This window comes from Panthera pardus, unplaced genomic scaffold, assembly GCF_024362965.1.
Source record: "Panthera pardus isolate Hobbes unplaced genomic scaffold, ASM2436296v1 HiC_scaffold_27, whole genome shotgun sequence".
NCBI classification, from domain to species: Eukaryota; Metazoa; Chordata; class Mammalia; order Carnivora; family Felidae; genus Panthera; species Panthera pardus.
Window position 1 is genome coordinate 15,443,336 of NW_026526843.1, and position 26,710 is coordinate 15,470,045.

The 26,710-nt window shown below is 41.3% G+C and overlaps 1 protein-coding gene and 1 pseudogene across 1 annotated transcript; both read left to right on the forward strand.

Annotated features, from left to right (window-relative positions):
• The first annotated feature begins 375 nt into the window (after positions 1 to 375).
• Positions 376 to 8,603, forward strand: LOC109250494 (RNA polymerase II elongation factor ELL2-like). The gene is made up of 2 exons (XM_019421562.2): positions 376 to 488; positions 6,350 to 8,603. The coding sequence occupies exons 1-2, from the start codon at positions 481 to 483 to the stop codon at positions 8,247 to 8,249; spliced, it is 1,908 nt and encodes a 635-aa protein (XP_019277107.2). The 5' UTR covers positions 376 to 480; the 3' UTR covers positions 8,250 to 8,603.
• Positions 8,604 to 12,187: 3,584 nt separating this feature from the next.
• The window catches only part of LOC109250431 (Y-box-binding protein 1-like), a 52,655-nt pseudogene continuing 38,132 nt past the window's right edge, over positions 12,188 to 26,710 (forward strand).

Below are 26,710 nucleotides of genomic sequence, written 5' to 3' on the forward strand. Positions count from 1 at the left end.
ATTCCACAAGGCTATGAAATTCCGACTCAAAAATCAAGAAGCATTATAGTCACCTGAAGAATAAGGTTCATCTCTGATCAGACTATATAGAGACACTGAAACAAGATACATGCAAGTCTGGGCTTTTCAAATTGTAGTGGAAATATTGCCTGTCAAAGCCATTAATGCTGTTAGCGTATATATTACTATATATGCCTTTGGCATATATGGGTCAACCCTGAGGTCAAAGAGTCAGAGAAAACAAGTTGGCTTATTTTGAAAGGACTGTAGATAAAGTAGCGTCCTTGGGGGAAAACGGAGTTTCGCTTTAAGGTTAGAGGGAGAGAATATTGAGGAGATTGCTAGCTATGATGTCAGAGTTCTAGAAGGGTAGGGATGTGGATAGATACCCAGCGACAGAAATTCAGAGAAGTGTGAAGACACACGGAGAAGGAAGTAGAGCTCTCTTGGAGCTTGTACTTTGGATGATGACCAAAAACAATGGATAGGTGAGAAATGGGATGAGTTCTAAACTAGGCCAGACCTCAAGAGGTTTGGCCACTAGTAAGAATGATTCAAAGTTTACTACGAAGCCAGAAAATGGCTATAGAGTGGGTATCCGTGAGATACCGGACGCCTGGTGTAAATGAACAGGCATAGCTCCCCATGCCTCCTGCTCTCTCACACAGGACTGTCCAGAGGTTGTGGTTCGGTGGGCTCATTGGTTTGAGTAGCAGTGGTCAAAGGCAGGTTTTGAAGTACCATCAAAGTGTAATAAGAAATCAGTGCAGTTGACCCTTAAACAACACAGGTTTGAGCTGTGTAGCTGCACTTGTGTGGCATATATATATATATATATATATATATGTATATATACACATACATGTATGTATATACACACACATAATGTATATGTGTGTGTGTGTATATGTATGTGTATATATACACATGTACATACATACAGTACTGTAAATGTGTTTTCTCTTCCTTATGATTTTCTTAATAACACTTTCTTTTTTCTAGCTCACTTTAAGAACACAGTGTATACTACATGTAATGTACAAAATGTGTGTTAATCGACTATTTCTGTTATTGGTAAGGCTTCCCGTCAATAATAGGCTATTAGTAGTTAATGTTTGGGGAAGCCCAAAGTTATATGTGGATTTTTCATTGCGCAGAGGGTTGGAACTCCTAACCCCTGTGTTGTTCAAGGGTCAACTGTATATTACTTTGAGATGGATTAATGATGTTTTGTCATTTTAACCGCTTCCGCATTTGCTAGAGAACCTGGGTCGATTTATGAGTGGCTTGACAAAATGGGACAGCGATTGTCCGATGACCTTTCAAAATATATTAGTTGGGTGGTCATTTTATTTGTTATTCCCATCCAGTCGCATAGTGCCTTGGGAAATCAACGTTTATTCCGTGGTAGTAACAACATGGCAGGCTAGACAACGTACAAAAGAAATTCAATTTTGTTGGAACATAATTTATTATTGCTACCTCCTTAATCAGAAAGTTAGGATAGTATTCAATAATTTGATCGATTAACTTTTTCTTTATGCCCATGCAAACAAATTGTCCTGCGTGTCTCCAAACAGAGATATCTAGTATCAGTCTTCAAGCCTTCCTTACTTTGATACCAATTTTGGGGCTTGAGATAAAATGTGAGTGTTGTTTATGTGATCATTATTTTGTATGTAATAAATTATGCTCATATTTTTCTACGTGATTATTGCCATTACTCTAAAGTTTCAAGTCTTTTGTTGCTTTACGGCTTCATATTTTAATTCTTCAATAAATCTGGAATTCGTTCTATAATATGAATATAGTATGAAGGGAGATCCCAGTTTTATATTTTTATTAACATGTTGACAATTTGTCTTCAGCAACGTTCATGGAATCTAGCTTTTTCTACGTTGATCACTGATGGTCTTTTAAATCATCTGCCAATTCCTGGGCTCTGTGTCTCAGGTATCTGTTCATTATCATTTATTTTTCATCTCTTCTTAGGCTAGTCCCTCTTTTAACTACTCTGTCCTTATGTTACAATCTCAGGTAGGGTTAACGCCCCGTTCTTACTCTCCTCTGTGAAATTCTTTTAGATTTTCTTACAGTTGAATTTAGAATAGTTTTGACAGATTTAAAGAAAAAAATCCTGCTCAAGTTGTCTCCGTAATTGTACTAAATGCGTGTCGTAACTTAATATTACTTGGCATTCTTACGGTATTCAGTTTTCTTTTCAGAAAGAATGAATTCTTCATGTTTTCGAGTCTTCTTTTATGTCTATCGATACCATGTTGTACTTTTTGTCATGATGTGCCCCACTTCCCAGTCTTATGTTAAGGAATATTTTGTTGTCGTTATTTCTGCTGGGTCGGGCTGTTGTCGTTATTTTATTTGTCCTCCCAAAGGCTGAAGACTTAAAGATACTGAAGGATATATTATCTCTTTCTGTGTCTACTAGAGGTCTCCAGGAAGAATCAAACAAAGCATTTGTGCATACATTAGAACGCTGTATTGCTGAATGTATTTCAGCAGTTCATTGGTTTTCTGAGGAACTATTTTCCATTCTCTCTGCAGCAGTGATTTGACTTTTCAAAATACAAATATACTGTGAAGTTAACAGGACCATGAAAAAAATCTTAAAGGAGAACAGAACATTTCTCTGACGTTAACAGACTTAGTATAACTTCTTGATGTGACAGTAATCTATCTTTGCTGGGAGAAATGCAAACATACTGTTATTCATTCTTTCGACAAACATGGAGAGAGTGCCTTCTGCTAGGCACCTGCTACTTCCGGAGTGAGGTACTGGGGACAAAAAGGAAGCATCATGCAAATTTGAGTAAAGCGTAGTTGCCAGACTTGCAGAGGTCAGAGTCTAGTGGAGGCGACAGGCACACAAGTGATTCAGTTTGTGATACAGTTTGTGGTGTTTTTCATAGAGGTGAGACAGAGTGTTCTAGGGTTGTAATAAAGGGACATACTCATTTTGCATAGAGGAAAATCTCCTGTGATGTGACATTGGAGCTAGGTTTTTAAGGTTGAGTAGAAATTTAACTGGCTGAACCCAACACGAGTGAGATTTAAAAGTAGAGGGCTTCGGTGTATTCATTTGATCAACCAATACGTACTGAGTACTTACTATGTGTGCCAGGCACTGTTCTAGGCACTGGAGACACAGCAGTGCAAAAGACTGATAAAATCCAAGCCCTCATGAAGCTCATATCCTGGTAAGGGTGACTTCCGTTAAACAGTTATACGTAACATAATTTTACGTAGTATATATTCTGTAAAGAAGAGAGAGTAGAAAGAGAACACTGGAGCGGGCATGTTGCATATATTATTATTTTAGACGGAATGGTCATTCAAGGAAAGGAATAGAGTAAAGGAACAATGCAAGCAAAGATGGGGGGGGGGGGGAGAACATTAGTGAGCAGAAGGAAATCAAGTGAAAGGCTACTGTAGGAACAAGCTTGGGGACATATTCAGAGAAGAGTGAACAGATCGATGTAGCATTTAGATACATAGTACAAGCACCGAGGTAGATTGGAGACAGAATAAGAAGGGTCCCGTAAACCATACCAAAGTGGTTTAATTTTGTCTCCTTTTTTCCTGCTTTATTGAGAAATAACTGACATCTAACGTTGTGTCAATTTAAGGTAGGCTGCATGTTGGTTTGATACATTTATATGTTGCAAAAGAATTACCGACATTGCATTAGCTAATACCTGCATCATGACATCTAATTGCCATTGCTTTTAGGTGGGGAGAACATTTAAGATCTATTCGCTCAAGGGTGCTTGGGTGGCTCAGTTGGTGAAGCATCTGACTCTTGGTTTCAGCTCAGGTCATGACCTCACGGTTCGTGAGTTCCAGCCCTGCATCCGGCTCTGCACTGTCAGCAAGGAGCCTGCGTGGGATTCTCTCTCTCTCTCTCTCTCTCTCTCTCTCTCTCTCTCTCTCTCTCTCTCTCTTTCTCTCCACCCCCCTCACTCCCTCCCTCACTCATTCTCTCTCTCTCTCAAAATAAATAAACTTAAAAAAAACATCTATTTGCTTAGCAATTTTCAATTAAGTAATACAGTATTGACTATAATTGCTATGATCCCATTAGATCCTGAGAACTTACTCATTTTATAACTGGAAGTTTGTATCTTTGACCTATATGTCCCTTTTTTCCCTACCCTTCATGGTAACTACCATTCTAGCCTGTTTCTATGAGTTTGGCTCTTTCAGCTTCCGCATTTAAGTGATATCATATGGTATTTGTCTTTCTCTGTCTGACTTATTTCACTTAGCGTAATGCCCTCCATGTCATAAGGTCCATCCACATCACGAACTGCAGAATGTTCTTTCTCATGGTTGAATACACATATATCACATTTTCTTTATCCATTCATCCATTGATGGACACTTTTTCCCATGTCTTGGCTATTGTGAATAATGCTGAAATGGGTGTAGAGATATCTCTTTGAGGTCTCATTTTCGTTTTGTTTGAATATATACCCAGAAGTGGGATTGCTTGCTAATATAGCATTTCTATTTTTAAAGGTTATTTATTTATTTTGAGACAGAGAGCACATGTGCATGTGTGTGTGAACAGGGGAGGGGCAGAGAGAGAGGACCCAAGCAAGCCCCGCACTGTCAGTGCCGAGGCCGACGTGGGGCTCAGTCCCACAAACCGTGAGATCATGGCCTGAGCCGAAATCAAGAGTCAGACGCTTAACTGACTGAGCCACCAAGGCGCCCCTTGGTGCCTGTTTTTAATCGATCGAGGAACCTCCATATTGTGTTTCATAGTGGCTGCACCAATTTACATCTCCATCGACAGTACACAAGCATTCCCCTTTCTTCACATCCTTACCGACACTTGTTATTTCTTGTCTTTTCGATCAGAGCCATTCTACCAGGTGTGAGGTGATATGTCATTGTGGTTTTTCCTGATAATTAGTGATGATTCATGATGTTGATCATCTTGGCATTAATTTTATTCTTTAAGTAATGGGAACCATCACTTGTTTTAAAGGAAAGTTGATTGGAATGATTGTTGATCATTTGGAAGATGGTTGAGAACAAGAAAAGATTAGAGGCAAGATGGCAACTTAGGAAGCGTACATAATATTGGCAAGGATGTTCTTGGCCTAAATAAAGACAGTGGCTGCAGTATGAGAGAAGAAGGGGTGGATTTGAGATGTGCAGAACAACTTGACAAGAATGTAGGCATCACGAGGGAAGGGGTTTTTGGTCATTGCAACATCCCCAAGCATCTAGAACACTAACTTCACGTGATAGATCCTCACTATCTGTTGGATGAATGGGGAATTTGGCGGCTGACTAGGTGTTTTGGAGGGAAATGAATGAAAAGTATCTTTGAGGGAGTGATAGAAGATGATGCTCAGCTTTTTCTAGATGAGTGATGAAGTGTAGAGTGATGCCATCAGGTAGGGTAGGCAAATCTGACAGTAAGATGGACTGGCAGTGGGAAGGGGGTAAGGAGGGAGAACCGTGCCTAATACGTTTTGGGGCGAAACTGGTTGGGATGATTTCCCACAAGCCGTGTATATTCCGTGATTAAACTGTGCATCTCTAGAATGCCTGGCTGCAAGAGTTTTTTTCAGCATGGGCAATTTTACCTGGACCATCCTGTGGTTTGCTGCACATCTTCTAGGGGAGGAGTGCAAAGAGACAGAGTAATGGACCAAGTGGCCACCTAAGCAGATGGAAACTCCTTCCACTCTTCGGTAATGGTTAGGGGAGGTTGAGAAAGAGAAACAGGTGACTCTAAGATTTTGCCTTTTATACGCTATTATTGCAAAATGCTATCTTTAGCTATCCGACGGGAGTCCCCGTTGATTTAGGCCAGGCTCCAGTCCCAAGAAGGACTCAACAGCCACTTACACGTCGGAGTAAATGCCAGGAGGACTGACTGCTTGTACCACCCATTAATCCCCTCACCAAGTACCTCCACTTGATATTGGATTTACTGGGAGGAAATGAGTTTTCTGTGCTGAGTTCAGAGAATAACCTAGCACTTTCCAGTGAGGGTTAACAGTTCCTCCTAAAGACAAACTAAAATGTGAAAGGGAGAACACTGGAAAGAGATCAGATCTTTATAACTAGCCTTACCTCTCCAGCTTCCATCTCCATCGGGCACTCCGTGCGTTGGCTCCGTCGGGGGAAATCTCTTGTTTTTTTTAATTTCTATCTCTTTCTATTTGTTTACGTTAGATAGCATTTACTGTCAAAGTGGTTAATCTTTTAGAATTGCGGTTTTTAGAACCGATCGCAATAAGCGATAAAAGTTTTGCCAAAGAGAATTCTCGCTTTTTAAAGTATATGACTGTTCGCACTTTGATCTTCGCAGATATGACTATATGGCAGGCCACGGAGGCAGAGTGCTGGGGCAAGTGGTATACCAGGAAGCAGGAGTGGCGGTAGAGGAGGTAAATGGTCTAGAGCCGAGGCAGGACGATGTCGCCGTGTTTCCTCTGCAGCTTACCAGACCCACCAGTCAGGCACTTGCCTCTTATCAGAACTACGAGAAGACAGCACCCCCTCAAACTTCTCTTCAGTTTGAAGGACTGGAAGAGCTTATCAAAACTCCCCCAAACGATTCACCCACCGGAGAATACAGGTGCAACTTTCTGTGGTCAAATGCGGGTGACGACAGCTCTGGAGACCAGAGCCAACAAAGGAGCTCCATCTACGGCCCCTCGCCGCTCAGCTGCCTGGACTCGACGGAAGATAAGAGGATGGCAGGTGACACAACCGACTATTATCAGATGACACAAGCGACAAGGCCCCAAGCGGAGGAGGGATCCTCCAACAAGTGGAAAAACAACAGAAAACTACAGAGAGAGAAAAGAGCGCCGATTCGGAGAGCGCCACGCAGCGTTCCAGATCCAGTGCCCGAGAGGAAAAGAACAGCTCCCATTAACCCTGCGTATACGATTCGAAAGTCAAGAGTCGTCAACAGAGTCCACATGAGGCCATATAGGGATAGGGTGATTCACTTATTGGCCCTGAAGGCCTACAAGAAATCGGAACTGCTTCTTCGGCTTCAGAAAGACGGCATCACCAAAGACGACGAGAACACCCTTGGGGAAATTCTGCAGCAGGTAGCCAATTTGAATCCTCAGAATTTTTCATATACCTTAAAGGATTACGTTTTTAAAGAGGTCCACAAAGACTGGCCTGGGTATAGTGAACTAGACAGGCAGTCATTGGAGTTGGTGCTCTCCAGAAAAGCAGACAGGGTTCAGCCTGCTTCTGCCACCAATTGCAGAGCATCTGCTGGAGGTTCTGGTACAGCTAAAACATTGGAGGACGAGTTTTCCGACTTAGCTCATATTAATTTATCAAGGAAAAAGGTTCGAATATCTCACGTGACAACTGCAACACACTCACTCTCAAGTAGTCATTCCGGTAACACCAGGGCAGAGCCTCCCGTAGGCCTCCCGCAACCTGCTGGAGCTACTGCCAATGCTCTCCCTCCTCCACCGCCCCCAGCCCACCTTCCCCTTGCAAATCCTCCTCGGCCTGCATGTGCCAGCAGCAATTCTAGCAGCTTTTCAGGAGGACCTGGCGCTCAAGATCCAGGCGTTGACAATTTTAGTCGAAATAGGAAAACCTTTCTGAGGCAGCCGGGAAGACATACTACCCTGGAAACATCGCCCCCAACCTCTGTTCAAAGAAAGTATCTAAAGCTTAAGAAGGAAATGCACATGATGTCCTGCAAGAAGTCCAAATATAAATTTAGAGAACACAAAGCAGAGAAGCAAGAGCACGATACTGAGACGATGGAGAAACAGAAGACAGATCCGGACCGGCAAGGAGAAAGCGCGCAGCCAAACCCTAGTGACGAAGTTGAAGAAGTTTGCACCGCTTCCGGTGAAACTTGCTCAGCATCTGGATGCCCCGATTATTTGGCTCACTACGTCACTGTAGTGTCTTTGGAGCAGCGGCAGCGCTACGCGCAGGAGTTTAGAGCAGAATATGACGAATATCGGGCCTTGCATGCCAAGATGCTAAGTTTATCTCAAATATTTACTAAGCTGGATCTCAAAAGGAAGCACCTCTCTCCAGACTCAAAAGAATATCAGGAAATTAATAAGAAAATCTGTCTGGAATATGAAAAGATGAAATGGATTAATCCCAATTATGGTGGCGAAAAACAAAGATGCCAGTACCTTTATAACAAGCTGGTTCACATTAAAAGATTAATAAAAGATTACGACCAGCAGCAAGTGCTAGGATCAAAATAAATACAAGCCGATTTGTTGAAAATACTGAATTACTTGCTCTAGGATTCTAAAGGGATGAAACCACTCTGTCGAAACATTCAGGAGTACCACTTTAATTTTTTCTTTCTTTTTATGTTTCTCTTTATTTTAATGTTCATTTTTGATGTTTATGTTCATTTGGTTTTATGTTGCTTTATGTTTGTGTATTTTTTAATGTTATGTTCTTTTTCTTTTTCTTTCTTTTTCGTTTCTTTTTCCTTTGCTTTTCTGTACCCCTGAAGCTGTCTCATATGATCCCTTTTACACCTAAAACTTGTGTTTTCACTCCCTGAAAAAAAAACATACCAACGATTCAGTATCTTTGAGTCACATTAAAAAAAAATAAAAGCCTCTAATGAGTAATATGAAGTCATAGCGTCTTTTTCTCTGACCTTTAACGCAAAAGCATCCTTAAAACATAGAAGTTTAGACATTTGCACAGAATACCATGATTCTTCGAACAGTACCCATTTTCATTTCATTAAGTTTCCTCGTTGACCTTGCTGGACACTGTTCCTTGCGTTTATGTTAGGGAACACGTTATGCGCTCAAACGTGCAAAGACTTTGAGCTAACAATTCAAATTGTGTCGTCTTTTCAAAGCGCTATCATTTGCAATAGGAAACATCGTTTCCCAGGCTAAGTTTTTAAACGTCTTCAAAGATTTGAGTCCTGTCCTCACTAGATATTTGTCTCCAACATCCCAAAGACCACTGGTACATACCAAAGAATAGGTTACGTATGATACGAAGCCTAGTGATAAAATGAAAACTTAGAAACTTACCCACCAACTTAGGAATTAGAACATTCCCATTGCTACCGTAGCTACCTTTGTTTTCCTGTCATCTACCCTGCGTCCCTGCGTCCCCCAGGAACTGGCAAACACTTCCTCAAATTTACTTTTACCTTTCCCTTGCTTTTTTTTTAATACTTCCACTGTATTTATAAGCATCCGTAAACAGTATATTGTTCAGTTTTTTAATCTTTGTGAAAATGGTGTCATACTGCCTGTAGTCGTCACCTTAGATCTTTCAGTCATTCTTAGGTTTCTGGGATTTCTTTATGCTGATGTAGAAAGCTGTAGCTTATTCATTTTCTCACTTCTCTGTTGAGTCATCATGTGACCTCAGCATAATTTAGTTATCCGTTCTCTTGTTATGAGAGATTGGGTTGCTTCCCAGCTTTTGTTACTACCCACAATGTTGCTGTGAACATTTTTTTTCCACATTTATCCCTTTCTGTCATTTGTGCTCTTATGTTCATGTCTTTTTATTCTCTACATATTTTATTTTTAAAGTATTTATTTATTTTGAGAGAGAGAGAGAGAGAGAGAATGAGTGCGAGAAGGGCAGAGAGAGAGGGAGAGAGAGAGAGAATCTCAAGCAGATTCTGCGCTGTCAGCGCAGAGCCCGACGTGGGGCTCGATCTCACAAACTGCGAGATCATGGCCCGAGCCAAAATCAGGAGTTGGATGCTTAACTGACTGAGCCACCCAGGTGCCCTGTATTCTCCTCTCTCTATTTTAAACCCCACAGGAATTTATTATTGCTTCTGTACAGTCAATATTTATTTAGATGCATATGCATTTTCCATTGCTTTTCAGGCTTTCCTCCATTTTCTTATTTATGACTGAGATGATTTTCTTTTTTCATAAAAAGCTCTCTTTGTCCTTTAACATAGGCTCTGCTGGAAGCGAATCCTCTCAGTTTGGTGCGCATGCCCTGCCAGTCGATCTTTCCGTTTGAAGGACGGGTTAACTAGATACAGAATTCTAAGTCGGTGGTTGCTTTTGTTGGCAGCATAAAACCAGAATTCCACTTCTGTTTGGTTTCATTCATGTGGAGGGACTTAGCTGTCAATCTTATTGTTCCTCCACTGATGGTCCTGTGTCTTTTTCCTACATATGTTTTCGGCTTTCCTTCCTGTCTTTGGTTCTCGGTAGTGTCATTGAGATGTATCTAGTCGTGATCTTTGTTGTTAATCCTGCTTGGGGTTCAGAGTGCTTCTTGAAACTGGTTTGATGCAGTACATTAGGCTTGGAAAGTTCTCTACTAATATTTCTGTAAATATTGCTTCTCCCTCATTCTTTCTCATTTTCTTTTCATGTTCCTTATGTCTCTTCTGGTCACTTCTGTAATCCCTATCTTTTCTCTTCATGTTTCCATCTGTATATTTTCTCTGGACCTAACTTCTAGCTCTCTTATCTATTTTATCTGTAACGGGCCCCATGCTTTGTCAGAAAAAGTTTTTGTCTTTATAACAGTATCGTGCTAATTCAGACTGGAGGTATATCGACTTAAAATGGGGAGTGGAGTGCTGAAATAAAAGTAGAGTCAGAAAATATGTATAAATAATTCCACAGAAAAGAAAGAGTATTTAAAATCACTGGCTGGTTTATTAATTTTATTGCCGTTATGCTCATAAATGCTATGTTTCGAAATAGAAAATATACTACCTACCTACCTACCTACATGTGTACCACATAGGTAGCTTGATGTATAATGGACACTTACTAAAAGGCAATTGCAATTAATCGCTATTATGCTGTTGCTGCATAATGCTGCCACAAACTTAGCAACTCAAAATGACGAGCATTTACTCATCGTCTCACAGTTTCTGTGGGTCATAAGCCCCGGCACAATTTAGCTGGGGGTTCCTCTGCTTCGGGATTTCACATGAGGCTGCACTGGAGATGATTGGCCAGGACTGGGGTGTCATCTGAGGCTCAAAGGGGGAAGGGTCCACTTCCAATATCAATTCTGGGGTTATTGGTAAGATTTAATCAATTCCTTTCGGGCTTGGGACTTCAGTCTCGGTGGCTTCCACGATGGTCGCTGGAGAGGGACTTTAGTTCCTTGCCATGGGAGCAGCTCACAACTTTGTAGTGGGCTTTACTAAAGAGTCTACTAGCGAGATGGACGTTATCATCTTTTGTTTTCAAAAATTTTCTAATGTTTATTTTTGAAAGGGAGAGAGAGAGCAGGGGAGGGGCAGAGAGAGAGGGAGACACAGAATCTGAAGCGGGCTCCAGGCTCCGAGCTGTGAGCGCAGAGCCCGACGAGGGGCTCGAACTCTGAATGGCGAGATCACGACCTGAGCCGAAGTCGAACACCCAACCGACTGAGCCACCCAGGAGCGCCTGGAAGTTATAATCTTATGCAACATAACCGTGGAAGTGACATTCTATCACCTTTGCCATACTCTGTTGCTTAAAAGCAAGCCTTATTTAACCACGTTGGTTAAAAGCACATCCACACTCAAAGGGAGAAGAGTACATAAGGACATGACCATCAGAAGTTGGGATCACCGAGGGCTATCTCAGAGTCTGTCTGCCGCAACTATCCTCACCTTTGAAAAACTTGGAAAGACTTCTTTTCATATAACCATTTTCACAATCACCTCTTTAAACCAGTTTATTACATCATTCCTCATGTTACTTCAGGAACAAAAAAAAAGACATTTATTTTCTTATAAAACACCCGTAAGACAACACTTGCTCAATTTGTACACTCAGAAGGTCAAATTAGGTGTCAAAAAGTCATATCCCAGGAGATGGTCTTTGAAAAAGTGAACATTTTGATTCAATGTTCTTGGCATCGGTACCTATCAATATCATTACATTGTTAGCGTGGGATTGATCAAAGCTCTCCCTCACTTTTAGAATGAAAAGTACGTTTTCATTTACTGACTGATTCCATTAAAATAGCTTTCTGAATCATCTTTACACATCGAAGGTTATGAATGCCTCTACTACGTATTCATTTGCTAGCATTTTTATTTATATTCCCTAGGAGTGACCTTCCAAATGAGCTAGCATGCTTAATAGTACCTCTGTGCTAGTTCTCAAAGGGCAAGGTGGCTTGTCTCATCTGACAAGCCATAGGCTTTGACCTTCTTTTTCCATGATGGGATTTTCGCCTGATGTCCTTCAGGCTTCTCACGTTCAGCTCAGAAAGCTGTACCCGAGAGTGTCCAGCCTCTGCAATCTCTCATTACTCCTCTCGTGCCCTCGCTGCTCTGCTTGAGGGTTTCCTCATGGAGAAATCGGCCTGACCCTAGAGGGACCTGTCTTTCTGTACTGGGTTTCAGGGGCTATAACCTGTCGGGAAATTCCTCCCGGAAGGGACTATTTGGAGCTGTCAGTGTTGCGCAACACTAAAAGTTCCATTAGCTCAAAGACTGGGAGGCCGACCCCTGCCTGGAAGGGTGGGTCTAGCCTGAAATTTGGAACAAATCCAGGAACAAATCTTCACATCCAGCCAAAGCGTTCTACGGCAGCTGGGAGGAAAATCGTGTCGAAATGTACCGAGTGCCAAGCAGAAGACTGGGTGCTTGAGAAACTGGTTGCTAATCCAGTCCCCGCCTTCGGGCAGATTTCATACGGTACGTAAGAGATAAGTATACTGCTAGGACAAGGGGGAAGCTGAGGGAGCCCGGGAACAAAGGTGGGGAACACGAATCCTAAGAGCGGCCTATCATGGAGCATATTCTAGGCATGACACTCGGTTCTTTATCATAATTTTCTGACTTCATTCTCACCCCGGTGCTGTGAGATAAGTATTCGTATGTCAGTTCACGGGGGAGAAAATTATGGCTGGCAGTGTTTTGATCAAAGTTGTGGGACTAGGTAATGAGACTTGAGATTTAAACCCGTTTCTGTCTAATTGAAAACTGCGACATGAGGAAGTTCAAGCAGGCCTGCCGCTGACAGAGATTCCAATGAGTAGATTGTCAAAACGCTCACCAAGACTCATTGCCTTCTGTAGCATGGTGGCAGGAGACTAGGTTCTGAATTGTGACTCAGCCACTCTCTGTATAACTTTGGAGAAATGATACGGTAGCTCTGGAGATTGGTTTTCCTATCTGTATGTTGGTAATCATAATACTCACAGGATTACCTAGTGCAAGGTAAGCACCCAGTAAAAGAACTGATCTTGATATGGTTACTTTCCCCTGTTAGACGTGGGCATGTGTGTATCACAAATCAGAGGGCAGGGGGATTAGCTTCAAAGTTAACAGCAGAACTAGGCATATTTACTATGGCTTGGGATCCATAGACAAACATTTGAGTCAGACACATGGAAAAGATATCAAATGGATTGTGTGATGAATTCCGGTGCATGAATTCTCTGAAGTCAATATAAATTTGTGGAGGGAAGCTTCCCCTAGGCTCTACAGATAAAATAGGAAAAACAGGTCTTGGTCTCGTTCATGACCAAAACCTAAGCAACACACAGCAGCCAGTCATTTTCTTACAGTGTCCCATCGCCTCTTAGAAGCAGTATCATAAGGCTGACAGTCCACTTGACTGGTGACTCAGGAGACCAGCCTTCTATTTTCCTTTGCTGAGTTTTCTCGTGTGAGTCATTTGCCGGGGCTATGTCGATCTGACGGTGTAGCGATGACCACATTAGATAGCAGAGCCACGAAACACGCATGATCCGTGTGGGATGGAATGACAGACACGCCGTTAAGAGTAGTGGTAGTTGAAGCTGTGGGGCGAGAGTGTAATTGCTAGGGACGACAATATAGAGAAAAGAGTCAATGACTTGTCCCGTCCTGGGAAAATGCAGAACTATGGGGACCCTGCACAACTCTATTAGGATCCGTGATACTTCCCCAGCACAAATCAAAAGTGTACATTGATTCCAGTTCCAGAAATTTTCAGTATGTTTACTTCATTTAGAAAGGTATGGAATATCTGAATCCCACGTGAAATTTTCAGCAACATAGTCGCTGACAGATGATTATTCTTAGGCGGATTAGATCTTTATGTAGTATGAACCTAGAATGTTTTGTGATATTATCACCTCCATCTGAAGGAAATAAACACATGGGATGTTGATCTGTTCATTTTTCTCTGGAAGATTAGGAAGCATTTCTCAGAGTAGATGATTTTGATGGCCAAACTGAAGTTTATTTGATGTTCAGAATGTATGTGCTGGTTTTATGTTCCATAATGATAATCAATTTCAGTGAATGATGAATCTGCTCTGTTTCTCTTTTAGGTTTCATTAAACTTCCATTTAATTCTTTTGATTAAGGAATCGTTAATCGATTTTGGCACTATTATCTCTACGGTGTTTCCTGTCACCGACACAGATTGTTTTTGTGGTTGTGGCTGGTGTTACATAGTTGGGACGAAGTAATGTTTTAGAAGCCCTGAGGCCTGGGGACAGACCCAAAAAGTATTGTTGACTAATTCACAGGAAACAATTGTGAGATATTAGCAGATGTACACCTTTATGCTCTGTGGGCTGCTAGTCACATATTTGCTATTTTCATTTCAACTCCTTGCCCCTTAAATCGAGATGCTTACAACGTTTGGCTGAACGCATTGCTGCTCCTATGCCTTGCAAGCCTTTACAGCATTCGAGCAATATGCCTCCCCTTTTTAGTCTAAGTCCGTGCTTCCTGTGCAAAGAAAACCAGAATTTTGAAGTTAGTTAATTACTTCTTAATTGGGAGTAACCTTTGACATTGGAGTAATCTTTGACATTAACACAGTGAAGTTTCTCCTATTTTCTCTTCAGGCAAACGTGTCTTTCCCAGGTATAACCGGGGCTTAGAATAACTTCTCTCTGTTAGTCCGACAAGCTGTCCCTTCAGTGGACTACCTGTCCTCCTTTCAAGATGAGATACCGAAACTAGACTTAAAATCACCCTTCTCAGATGCATGACCTTGTCTGCCATTTGTCTAACTAGGTGCCTACTTGATACGAAATCGGCTTTGCTCACTCATTAAAGGTGTTGAAACTTACAAGCAGGTTTCTGCCTTTTCTTTTCACAACGTCTCAAATTAACTTCCGCTAAAACAAAACGGAAGAGAAGTAGGGATGGTTTTCACATTGAAATGAAATATCGGACGCAGCTAGCTCAGGAACACTCAGTTTTGAGAAGCGTAATTCAGCTCCAATATAGAGATGATAATTGCTAATCTGTGCTTCCCATGAAGCCATCAGAGCAAGTTGGGTACCTGGTTAGGGTAGACTTCGAACACCTTTTCCCCCGTTTCTCACAACAGCAGCATATATATAAACGGTGTAAACATGTTGAACAGCTAAGCATTGTAAATTGCTTCTTTACCAAGCTTCTGATAGTATAGTGTGAAGAGCCGGTGTATCTGGGATTATTCTTCTTGAAGTACTTTTTAAAATGACCACAATTCCCAGGTTAATGGGAATTCCTTAATAAGAGATTAATCAGGTCAGCACTAGAATAATAAAATATGCTGCACAACGCTATTATTTTCCTTAAGAGACCTCCAGGGGGCATGAAACTTTCGATATTGATCTGTAAAGCTGAAAAGGTAGACCTATGCCATCAATTATTTAATGATAATGGCGGCTTGGAATTTATGGAGAAATACTTGAGTTAGCAACACAGAAGAAAATCAAATGGACGATTGATGAACTCAAGTGCCTGAGGATTCTGAAGGCAACCCAAAAATGAGGAGAAAAATTTCACCCTCCGTCTACAGATAAAAGAATGAAAGCAGGTTTTGTTGTAGTTTGTGACCAGAACTTCAGCAAATATTTCCAGTCAGGCGTTGCTTACAATGTCACACTGTCTCTTGGAAGCTGTGTGTTGAGGTTGACAATCCAGATGACCGGGGAAGCCCAGAGACCAACACGCCATACCTTTGTCAGATTTTCTCAAGCAAGTCACTTACCCCGTCTTTGCCTCAGATTCTTCTGAAATGGGTGTGAAAGTGAACGCTTTTTCTAAATTGTTTTGAACGGTACGGAATGACTTTGTAATCCTCCATGAGTGCAGTTTATTATTTTGAGCTTATCGGTGGATACTCTTTGAGACGTGATTAAAATATTTTACACATGAGGGACGACCGAGTGGCTCAGTTGGTTAAGCGTCTGACTTCAGCTCAGGTCATGATCTCAGTTTGTGAGTTTCAGCCCTGCATCGGGCTCTCCCGCTCTTGGTGCAGAGCCCTCCTCGGATCCTCTGTCTCCCTCTCTCTCTGCCCCTCCCCCGCTTGTGCACTCTCTCTCTCTCTCTCTCTCTCTCTCTGTGTCTCTCTCAAAAACATTAAAAAAAAAAGTCTCATTAAAAAATATTTTACAGATGAGAAAACAACACTCAAAGAAATAAAGCGATTTACTTAATTTAGAATTTGGTTCAGTCTTGGCACTATTGACATTTTGAGCTGGTAATTCCTTGTCGTGGGGGTGGAGGTGTCCTGCACGTGGTGGAATGTTAAGCAGCGTCTCTGGCCTCTATTCGTTCAATCCCAGTAACAAATCCCTAGTCATAACTGTGAAAAATGTCTCGAGACATTGCCAAATGTTCCCTTGGGGGGCAAGATGGGCCCGGATTCAGAACCACGGGCCTAAATAACACAGAAAAATAGTGGCATGAGTTAGAAATGAAGTCCAAGCCTCCTGCCCCCTACTCTGGTGTTATTATACACTGCCTTATGCATGAATTGGTACTTTGAGTGAGGGTAGATATCAGGTTAGTTTCCCTTACCTTGCCAAGCCATAACCTTCTCTGGAGTTTGTTACACTGCATTCCTGTGTTATATTGTCCCACATTAGCATAACGAAAACGTGTGAATAGCAAAAGGCCAAGTCGACGTAGGTGAGTGATGTATTGCAAAAAGTCTTGATTATGCACGATACTAAAGCACAGTGTGTATATCTCACTGGTGACGAACATATTTGTCATATGTCTGGCGAAATTAGGCATTACGGCAAACACTCATTTCAGTATGCAGAAGGCAAATTCAATAACCACTTCACGAATACCTTCAAGTGATAAATTTCATTTCTGTTAATAGTTCAATAAGCTCATAAAACACACAAATATTCTAATGACGGCAAAACAAGTTTGACAGGGGACGCGTGCATCCAGGGGATGAGACTATGACAATGAATAGGACAATTTTAAGTGGGGTGGCCAGGGCCAACTTTACTGAGGAACTGGCATTTGAACAAGACTTAAAGGAGGCAAGAGAGTATGTCATGCAGATAGGTGGAGAAGTGGCATCCCCAGGCATAGGGCAAAGGCAATAGTCACAAAAGAGAAGTTTCTGAAACGTTTGCATAACATCAGGGACACCACTGTTTCTGAAACACAGTAAGGAGTTGAGTTGTGGAAGAGATAACAAATCTAGATTTTGGAAGGCCTTGTAGACATGGTAAGGGCTTTGTTTTTTCTGAGTGAGATGAAGGGACACTGGAAGGGTTTATGTGGAGGAATGTTAGGATCTTCTTAGTTTTAGAAAGAGTACTCTGGCTGCTGTGTTTAGGATATACCATAAGGAACAAGAATCAAAAGAGGGATAGTATTTAGGATGTTACTAGAATAATTAAGATGAAAAATAGTGGCAGCTCGGTTTAGTATAGAATCTGTGGAAGAAGGGCAGGAAATGATTAAATTATGGATATTCTGAAGGTATACGAAATATGTTTTTCCTAATCGACTGGATGTGGGATGTGAGACAGTTCATGACAGCTCCGAGTCTGGGGCCCGAGAAGTGTGAAAGACGGTGCTGTCATGGGGAAACGTGTGTGAAAAGCAGACCTGGGGGGAAGATAAAGACCGAGTCTGCTAGCGAGATGGAAGTTATAATCTTGTATAACAACATAACCATGGAAGCGACAGCCTATCACCTTTCCCATACTCTTACTGGCCGAAAGCAAGCCACAAATTCCACCCACACTCAAAGGGAGAAGATGACCTAAGGACATGAATATCAAGAGGCGGGATCACTGGGGGCCTTCTTAGAGTCTGTCTGCCACCACTATCGTCCCCTTAAAAAAACCAGGAATAATTGTTTTCAGATAACCATAAAAGGAATGCTACAATATCATGGTGTCATGGGAGCAAAGTGAAGACACGGTGAAAGCAGAGTTGACCAACTGGTGTAATGTTAGGGTTGATGTTCTGATTGGAATGGATCCAACAAAATACGGAAGGAGAGGAATTGGAGGTCTCAAGTGTAGGCAAGCCATCTGAAGAACTTTGGGGTTAAGAGGAACAGAGAAGAAAGGCTGTAGGTACAAGTAGATGTAGGGTTGAAGCGTTTTTTTTTTTAATTTTTTTTTTAACGTTTATTTATTTTTGAGACAGAGAGAGACAGAGCATGAACGGGGAAGGAGCAGAGAGAGAGGGAGACACAGAATCGGAAGCAGGCTCCAGGCTCTGGGCCATCAGCCCAGAGCCCGACGCGGGGCTCGAACTCACGGACCGTGAGATCGTGACCTGAGCTGAAGTCGGACACTCAACCGACTGAGCCACCCAGGCTCCCCTGGGTTGAAGCGTTTTTAAGATGATAGGGGACATTGTAGCATGTTTGTGTGCTGACGGGAAAAATCCAGCAGAGAAGGAAATCAAAACGATTCCGGAAAGAGGAGGTAATTGAAAGAGCGATGTTATTTTCTAAGTTAGGGTCTCCGGTAAAAGGTGAGCAGTTGAGTAGGGAGGAGTACGGACAATGTGTCAATGTTGACAGGAAGAAAGGCATAGCATATGTGTATATTTACAGGAAAGTATCTAATAAGTATTGTTATAGCTTGTAAGGTTCTTTTCTGAGCTTTCTTTACCTGTCTCACTCTCTCCCCTCTTTTTTTTTTTTTTTCAAGCACTGTCATCAGCTGCGAGTAAGGGTTGAGAAGAAAGTGTTGGATACCTGACTTGGAAGCATAAAGGAGAAAATAGGTTTCTATGACAGTGAGGGAAGGAGTGAAATAGAAATTTATTACAATTGCTTCACAGCATTAAGGGTCTTACCTAACTCCAAGAGGTATAGAGTGGAAATTTTTCTGGGTTTCCAGAAGTAGAGGGAAAGTATATTAATGTCTATCATATTGATGGACTGTGGAATTTAAGCTAGGTGGAAATGAGTGAAAAGTTACTAAGGGCAATGAGTCTCGGTGGGGAGAAGATAATTGGAGTCCGGGTGCTGGAAGAAAAGAGCTGCAAATATAGAACACAGTAGACAGAATGAGATGTTCGAAACTGAAATTGTGGAGTGGTTACCTCTTTGATTATGATACGGTTTAGTGTATACCCATGGGAGTAGGGAGGTGAGATGAGGTGCAAAACAAGAACGTTCAGGAAGAGGAAGTCAAATGAAACTGCAGGGTGCTTGAAGCATTATCCATGTGGATGGCGAAAATACCAAGAATTATGGATGGGGTAGTATTTGAGACCGGCAGTGAGCTAAGAGACAATATCTCCAGGAAAGGATTGGTTTAGGAGAATATAATTCAAACAGCTGATGGTTTGGGGGCGGGGGTGGGGGCTTGGCCATTTTCGAGTTCATTACAGAGATAGGATGTTGACTGTTAACCTGATATCATCTCCTTCCTCTAAATATCCGAAGCCACTATAGCTAATTTTAATCTCGTACCAAATGGAAACATGTGTTCAGATAACCAATTAATTGGTTAGTAGTCATCTGTGACCGACCCGGAAGTGGATCATTAAGTGTGGAGATTTTCCTCAAAGCGAAAATATACAACTGAAAACTGGGAATCATCATGTCATGAAGAGCTTGAAGATCCAGGAGAAAGTGACCCAATCAAGAGCATAGTGTCAATAAGCTGCAGAACCCACAAGAGCATAAGACTGAGTTAAGATGGACAGATTTAGCCGAAAAGCGAATTAAAACAGAAAGCAGCAGCAGCAGCAGCAGCAGCCGCAAACAAAAAAGCAAGCAGGATGGTCTGTTAACTGTGGATTTCACGCAAACGGTAATTGTTTTTAGTAGTAGGATGTCTCAAATATTGTCACAAAACATTCTTATACTCACGGGTTGTCTCTGCTTCTGTCCCTGTTGCTAGAGAGCCTAATTGTATAAGTTATATGGTGTGTGTGTGTGTGTGTGTGTGTGTGTGTGTGTGTGTGTGTATTGGGGGAGGGTTCTTGTAAGAAACGATGGTGTGTGTTTTCTTTGTGCTTAAGCATGATGCCTTTAGAGTATTTTACGAGAGCTGAAGGCAATTATAACTAAAAGTCGGATATGCCAAACAGATGTGATGGGTAAAGTGTTCTTTTAATTTTTTTTTTTTTACATTTATTTATTTTTGAGAGAGAGACAGACACAGAGAACAAGTCAGGGGGCGGGGCAGAGAGAGAAGGAAACACAGACTCCAAAGCAGGTTCCAGGCTCTGAGCTGTCAGCGCTGAGCCCCACCTGGTTCTCAAGCACACAAAACGTGAGATCGTGACCTGAGCGGAAGTCGGACGTTTCACCGACGGAGCCACCCAGGCGCCCCTAAAGTGTTCTTTTAAAGTGTTCTTTTAAAGGCTGAGCATTCACCTCCTAGAAGCACACCTTCTTGTTTCTGTTTTTCATAGTCTAACAATTCAGGAACTTCTCGCCAAGAATAGTTGCAATTTCTGGGGAGAGGAGAAATTTTGTTGGACGGTCCGTGATGTATACTCATCTGTACCATTTAGAATCATGTTGCTAGCGTAAATGGGTACGATTTATAAACCAGGATAATAAATGTGCACTAACTGATGTATGTTTTCTATGAAGCCTTCGTCCAAAACTATTGCCTGATTTCATTCAGTGACAGAACCCCGGGTTCCACAGCTATTCAAATGATTGCTAAATGACTTACCACATCATTAGAGATTACAACTCTCTCCTGGACAAAATCAATCTGTTTAAATAGGAAATGATTTGCCCCAGATTAACACAACATTAACATTTCAAACTATTGACTAGACGTGTCAGCCTTTCACATTTTAAGTAAATGAACTTGCAGTTACCAAAATAATGAGGCGACCAAACCACTTGTGGTTGGTTTCATGTTATTTGGCAAAATGACATTTAAAAAAATGGATGCAAGAAACTATTTCCTTGCTGTTCATTTGGCTCTGCTTCTATGCTCTACTTAACATGAATTGGAAGTAATTGGTTATCGGGCATCGTTTTTCTAACATCTTCCTATAAAGTCTCAATCTTTAAAGATATAATGTTTTACTTCCCGAAGATGCTTTAAAAATGGTGATTGATTACAAATACAAGCAAATAAGTGACACAAGGCAATATTCAACTATTAATTAGCCACTTACAAACTTCCATCAAAATGAATTAGTGTCCAAATCGCCCAGTGGTACTGCTAGGTTTTTAGAAGGTGGTATTAGGTTTCTTAAATTGACGATAGCTTTCCTTTTACTCCTGAGCACATATATTGTACCATTTATTTCTCATAACAAAGCTGTGCAATTATTTTGGATGTCAAAACTGAAGCTCAGAATGTTAAGTAGCCTGTCCAATATCATGTAGCTGGCAGAGATGAGATACGGGTTCGAAAGCCTATGATCTGTTTGCTGTGGAGCTACACAAAGCCTTTGAAAAAGAACTCAGCATTGACTGGCGACACATTTTGCAAGATGTTTTTTGATTATTCTGAAAAATCATTATTACTAGTGGACAATAACTTATTTGTATATTGCATTACCATTATTATACTACCTCAATTTCATTTTAACCTCGTATCAACCGGGGTGCCCGGGTGGCTCAGTCGGTCGAGCGTCCGACTTCCGCTCGGGTCATGATCTCACGGTTCGTGAGTTCGGGCCCCGCGTCGGGCTCTGTCCTGCCAGCTCAGAGCCTGGAGCCTGCTTCGGATTCTGTGTCTCCCTCCCTCTCTCCCCCTTGTCCGCTCACACTGTCTGTCTGTCTGTCTGTCTCTCTCTCAAAAATAAATACACATTAAAAAAAAGTTTAAACTCATATCAACCATCAGACATAGATAAGGTCGGTATATTTAGTTCCACGTTACCAATAAAGTAGCCGAGAGATTAAATGATGTTGCCAAGGTCATAGACGAAGCAACCGGGCCAGGAATCAGGTCTGCCCTGATCCTTCCTTCCTTCGTTTGGTTTCTCGCGCCCCATGCTCGGCCTCTCTTCCATGGTGCTGCCCACTCCACATCCCTCAGGCTCTGAAAGCCTTCTCTGTGCCAGAGAGCTTCTTCCGGACTCCGGGCACGAAAACCTGCCTCGCTCGTCTCATCTCATCTCATTCTTTAGCACCGAGTTGTTCTGGAACAGAAGAGGAGGAAAATCGCTTGAGGGATAGAGTCCCCGGGGGAAAGGAAGCCCACAGAGACAGCTTCGCCCTCACTCAGCTTTCCCTTTGCAGTCTGCTGGGGAACAGGTGGCAGTCTGAGGCCGTCGGATACGGAGGGGGGTAACCTCAACAGAGGAGCGAACCCCAGAACGGGGATTCCGCACTCTGTGTTTCTCATAAAAGATACAGGCGGCTCCCTCCAGAGCGGCACAAAACCGGGCCGAGACTCCAAGGAACCCGGCAGAGATGAGCAACTAGGATGCTAAGGAGCTGAACAGAGATCCCACCTGCTTTGTTTTCGAGGCGTTTTATTTGTCCAATTATTTGTTTAATATTTAATTTTCTTCCCACGGGGAAGAAAAAGTGTACAACATGTTTTTCTTCTTCTTCTCATCAACCTCTGGATTTCTGAGACCATAGTCATATAATATAGATATCATCTATTTTCCACTATGTCTCTCCTTTAATAATTCTTTTCACATTGACATCGAGTTTTATAACCAATTTCAGTTCGCCTTAAGTTTGAAGCTTAGCCCTACATCCCCTCAACAGCAGTTGATGATCGTCAACTCTCTTTGCAGCTCTCTGTGCAGAGTGGGTTAAGCGTTTAAGCGTTTAAGAAGAGGTCAGTCTTCTTAAAATCAGAATTCTGCATCCACGGGTTATTTGTGCGAAATGTGTTTTTGGGGGTGTGATCTCACATAACACCCTGGTTGGAATAATGCCAAATGATATGACCAAGCAATGCAGAAACAGAGAAACACAAATATCCAGGAAGAATATGCAAAGTGCAAAGTGTTCAGCCTGATTAGCTGTCACTGGAATGAAAATTAAATAAGTTATCACATTTGAAACATGAAAAAATAAAAGTGCTAATACCCAGATGTGGGAAAATGGGTCCTTATACACGTTCCTGGGGTAAATATAAATTTGTAAAAGGTTTTTGGAGTACAGTGTGAAAAAATGTATCAAATTTCTTACTGGGTTCATATCCATTTTTCTTTTAAAAAATTTTTTTAATTCAAAAAATTTTTAAATGTTTATTTTTGAGAGAGAGGGAGACAGAGTGTGAGTGGGGGAGGGGCAGAGAGAGGGAGACACAGAATCGGAAGCAGGCTCCAGGCTCTGAGCTGTCAGCACAGAGCCCGATGCGGGGCTCGAACTCACGGACCGCGAGATCATGACCTGAGCCAAAGTCGGCCGCTTAACCGACTGAGCCACCCAGGCGCCCCCATATCCATTTTTTCTGATGGGGCTATTATAAATATTATAAATGTGGTTGCTATAGACTTACTTTAACATATACCCTTGGTTCAAGAGTTTCTTTGAGGCTAGTGGTTCTCTAACATTTTCTTCCAACTCCTTAGGACCTTAGGACCTCTTTAAACTCTTAAAAATAATTCAGGAGGACCCCAAAGTGCTGTGCTGTATACACATACACACCTATGTGTATATACATAAACATAAACATGCCATATTAGATAGTAAACTGAAAGATCAGTATTTATGTCATTTCATTTAAAATGACCCATCACATGGTATTAAAATATCGAATCGAAGAGTAACCATATTTTCAAAACAAAAAAATAATAGGAAGAGGGGCATTTTTTTTACATTTTGCAAATCTCTTTTTAGTGACCAGATTAAGAGCAGCCCGTTGGGTTTGCATATCTGTTTCTGTATGCTATCTATTGCAATATATCATATTGGTTGAAGTAATTTTTTTCTAACATATGCATTTGAAACAATAAATTTTACCTTATTAATGCTTTAGCTGCATTCCCTAAATTCTGATATGCAGTGTTTTCATTAACATTCAGTTTGAAATATAATTGTTATTATTATTTTTTATCTTTGGCCTGTGTTTTATTTAGACCAGTGCTGTCTTCAAAGTAAAAGTTCAAATTAAGTTTTCCAAAATCTCTAAGCACCTCTAATGACAAATGTAGCTTTTATGTTCATTTATTTTCAGGGTTCCCATTTTCCCTGTTAATTTCATTCTTGCTCATTAGTTATTTACTGCTTTCAAGAAGGTGTAAGGACGTTTCATAATATATATGTCTATAAAGTCATCACATTGTACATCTTGAACTTATGCATGTTATATGTCAATAATATCTCATTAAAGCTGTGGGAAAATGGCAGCAGGGGATATGGTCCGTGTGTAGAGATTCAGCTTCTTTAGTTTCAGGAGTGTTGGACTGAATAAGCTAACCCACGGTTTTTTTTTTTATTTTTAAAAAAAATTTTTTTTTAACGTTTATTTATTTTTTTTGAGACAGAAAGAGACAGAGCATGAACAGGGGAGGGGCAGAGAGAGAGGGAGGCACAGAATCGGAAGCAGGCTCCAGGCTCTGAGCCATCAGCCCAGAGCCCGACGCGGGGCTCGAACTCGCGGACCGCGAGATCGTGACCTGAGCTGAAGTCGGACACTTAACCGACTGAGCCACCCAGGTGCCCCTAACCCACGGTTTTTACGAAAAGAAATAACTTTAATATCTTTTTAATTGTTAGGGTTTTTTTCTTTTAAATTTTAGAAATTCGCTTTGGCTGTTTTATAAATCCCAATATTCTTTTAGGAGAATATATTTCTTCTTTCTCATACATTTCATTAAAAATTTTTAATCATGTATTTCATTTTCTCTTTAATTAATTAATTAATTTTTACTTAAATTTATTTTTTTTTAATGTGGGTTAGTTACCATACAGTGTAGTCTTGGTTTCAGGAGTAGAGCCCAGTGATTCATCACTTACGTACGACACCCAGTGCTCATCCCCACAAGCGCCCTCCTGAATGCCCATCACCCATTTAGCCCATCCCCCCCTCCCTTCCAGCAGCCCTCAGTTTGTTCTCTGTATGTAAGAGTCTCTTATGGTTTGCCTCCCTCTCTGTTTTTATCTTATTTTTCCTTCCCTTCCCCTATGTTCATCTGTTGTGTTTCTTAAATTCCACATATGAGTGAAATCATATCTTTCTCTTCCTGACTTTTTTCACTTAGCATAATGCACTCTAGTTCCATCCACATCATTGCAAATGGCCAGATTTCATTCTTTTTGATAGCCAAGTAGTATTCCATTACATATATTTATATCTATCTATCTATCTATCTCATCTTCTTTATCCATTCACCAGTCAATGGACATTTGGATTCTTTCCATAATTTGGCGATCTTATTTAAACACACTAGTGGCACCTGGGTGGCCCAGTTGGTTAAGCGTCCGACTCTTGGTTTCAGCTCAGGTCATGATCTCATGGCTTCGTGGGTTTGAGCCCCACATTGGGCTCTGTGCTGCCAGCACAGAACCTGCTTGGGATTCTCTCTCTCCCTCTCTAGCTGCCCTTCCCCCTCTCATGCTGTCTATGTCTCTCTCAAAATAAATAAATCAACTTTAAAAAAATTAAAAAAGATATAAATACACTAAATTTTAGATTTTTGTATTAGATAATTGCATTAGGTACAGATTCTGGGCTAATTATAGGGTTTATTGTTTCCACTCCTTCCGGTGGAGGTGATTATTTTCTGTTCTGTTATGTATTTGGGGACTAAAAACTCATAGAATCCAGCTCTTTTTGTGGAGATCCTAAAAAGTCTGAATTAAGGACCCACAGGATATTAGCATTTGTTTCTTCCTAGAACACCAGGATGCTACTCAACTAAAGGAAATTGATTTTAATTTCTTGTCTTTTTCCCCCCATGCCGTGGAGGGCATGTAAATTCGAGCCCCTTCCTCTGCATAAGGATTGTGCTAATGTTAGGACTTTTCAGAGATTTGTTTTTCACTTAGACTCCAATAGGAAACAGAAGTTTCATTATTATCTTTTATACTTTCGTCTTAAGGATTTTCTCCCAAGTCCATCTTTTCACTGAAGGTGTAGACTTTTCAGAATCCCAAATTCATGCAGAGGATTTTAGCCTTAGCTCCTTACCTGTGAGGCTCGGGGCTTGAATCCTTTCCTTCACTTTGCTGGTTAGTAAAAAGTCTCTTGCGATGTCTGGGAGGCTCAGTCATTGAGCGTCCAATTCTTGATTTTGGCTCAGGTTGTGATCCCAGGGTCATGATCCTAGGATCGTGGGATTGATCCCTGCATCAGGCTCTGCAGTGAGCGTGGAGCCTGCTTAAGATTCTCTGTCTCTGTCTCTCCCTCTGCCCCTCTCCCCTGCTCATGCACACTCTCTCTCCCTCATAAATAAATAAATAAATAAATAAATAAATAAATAAATAAATATCTAGTGTTTTCTCATGGAAAAACACCTTCAGGGATTAGCGTCAGTTTAATATGCTGATTCTCAGCTTCTTCAATTTGATTCTTCATTAATATATTGTGAGTTCAGATATGCATTCAGAAGTAGTATTTGATATTTTATCTGGTCTATCCCTTTTATACTGGA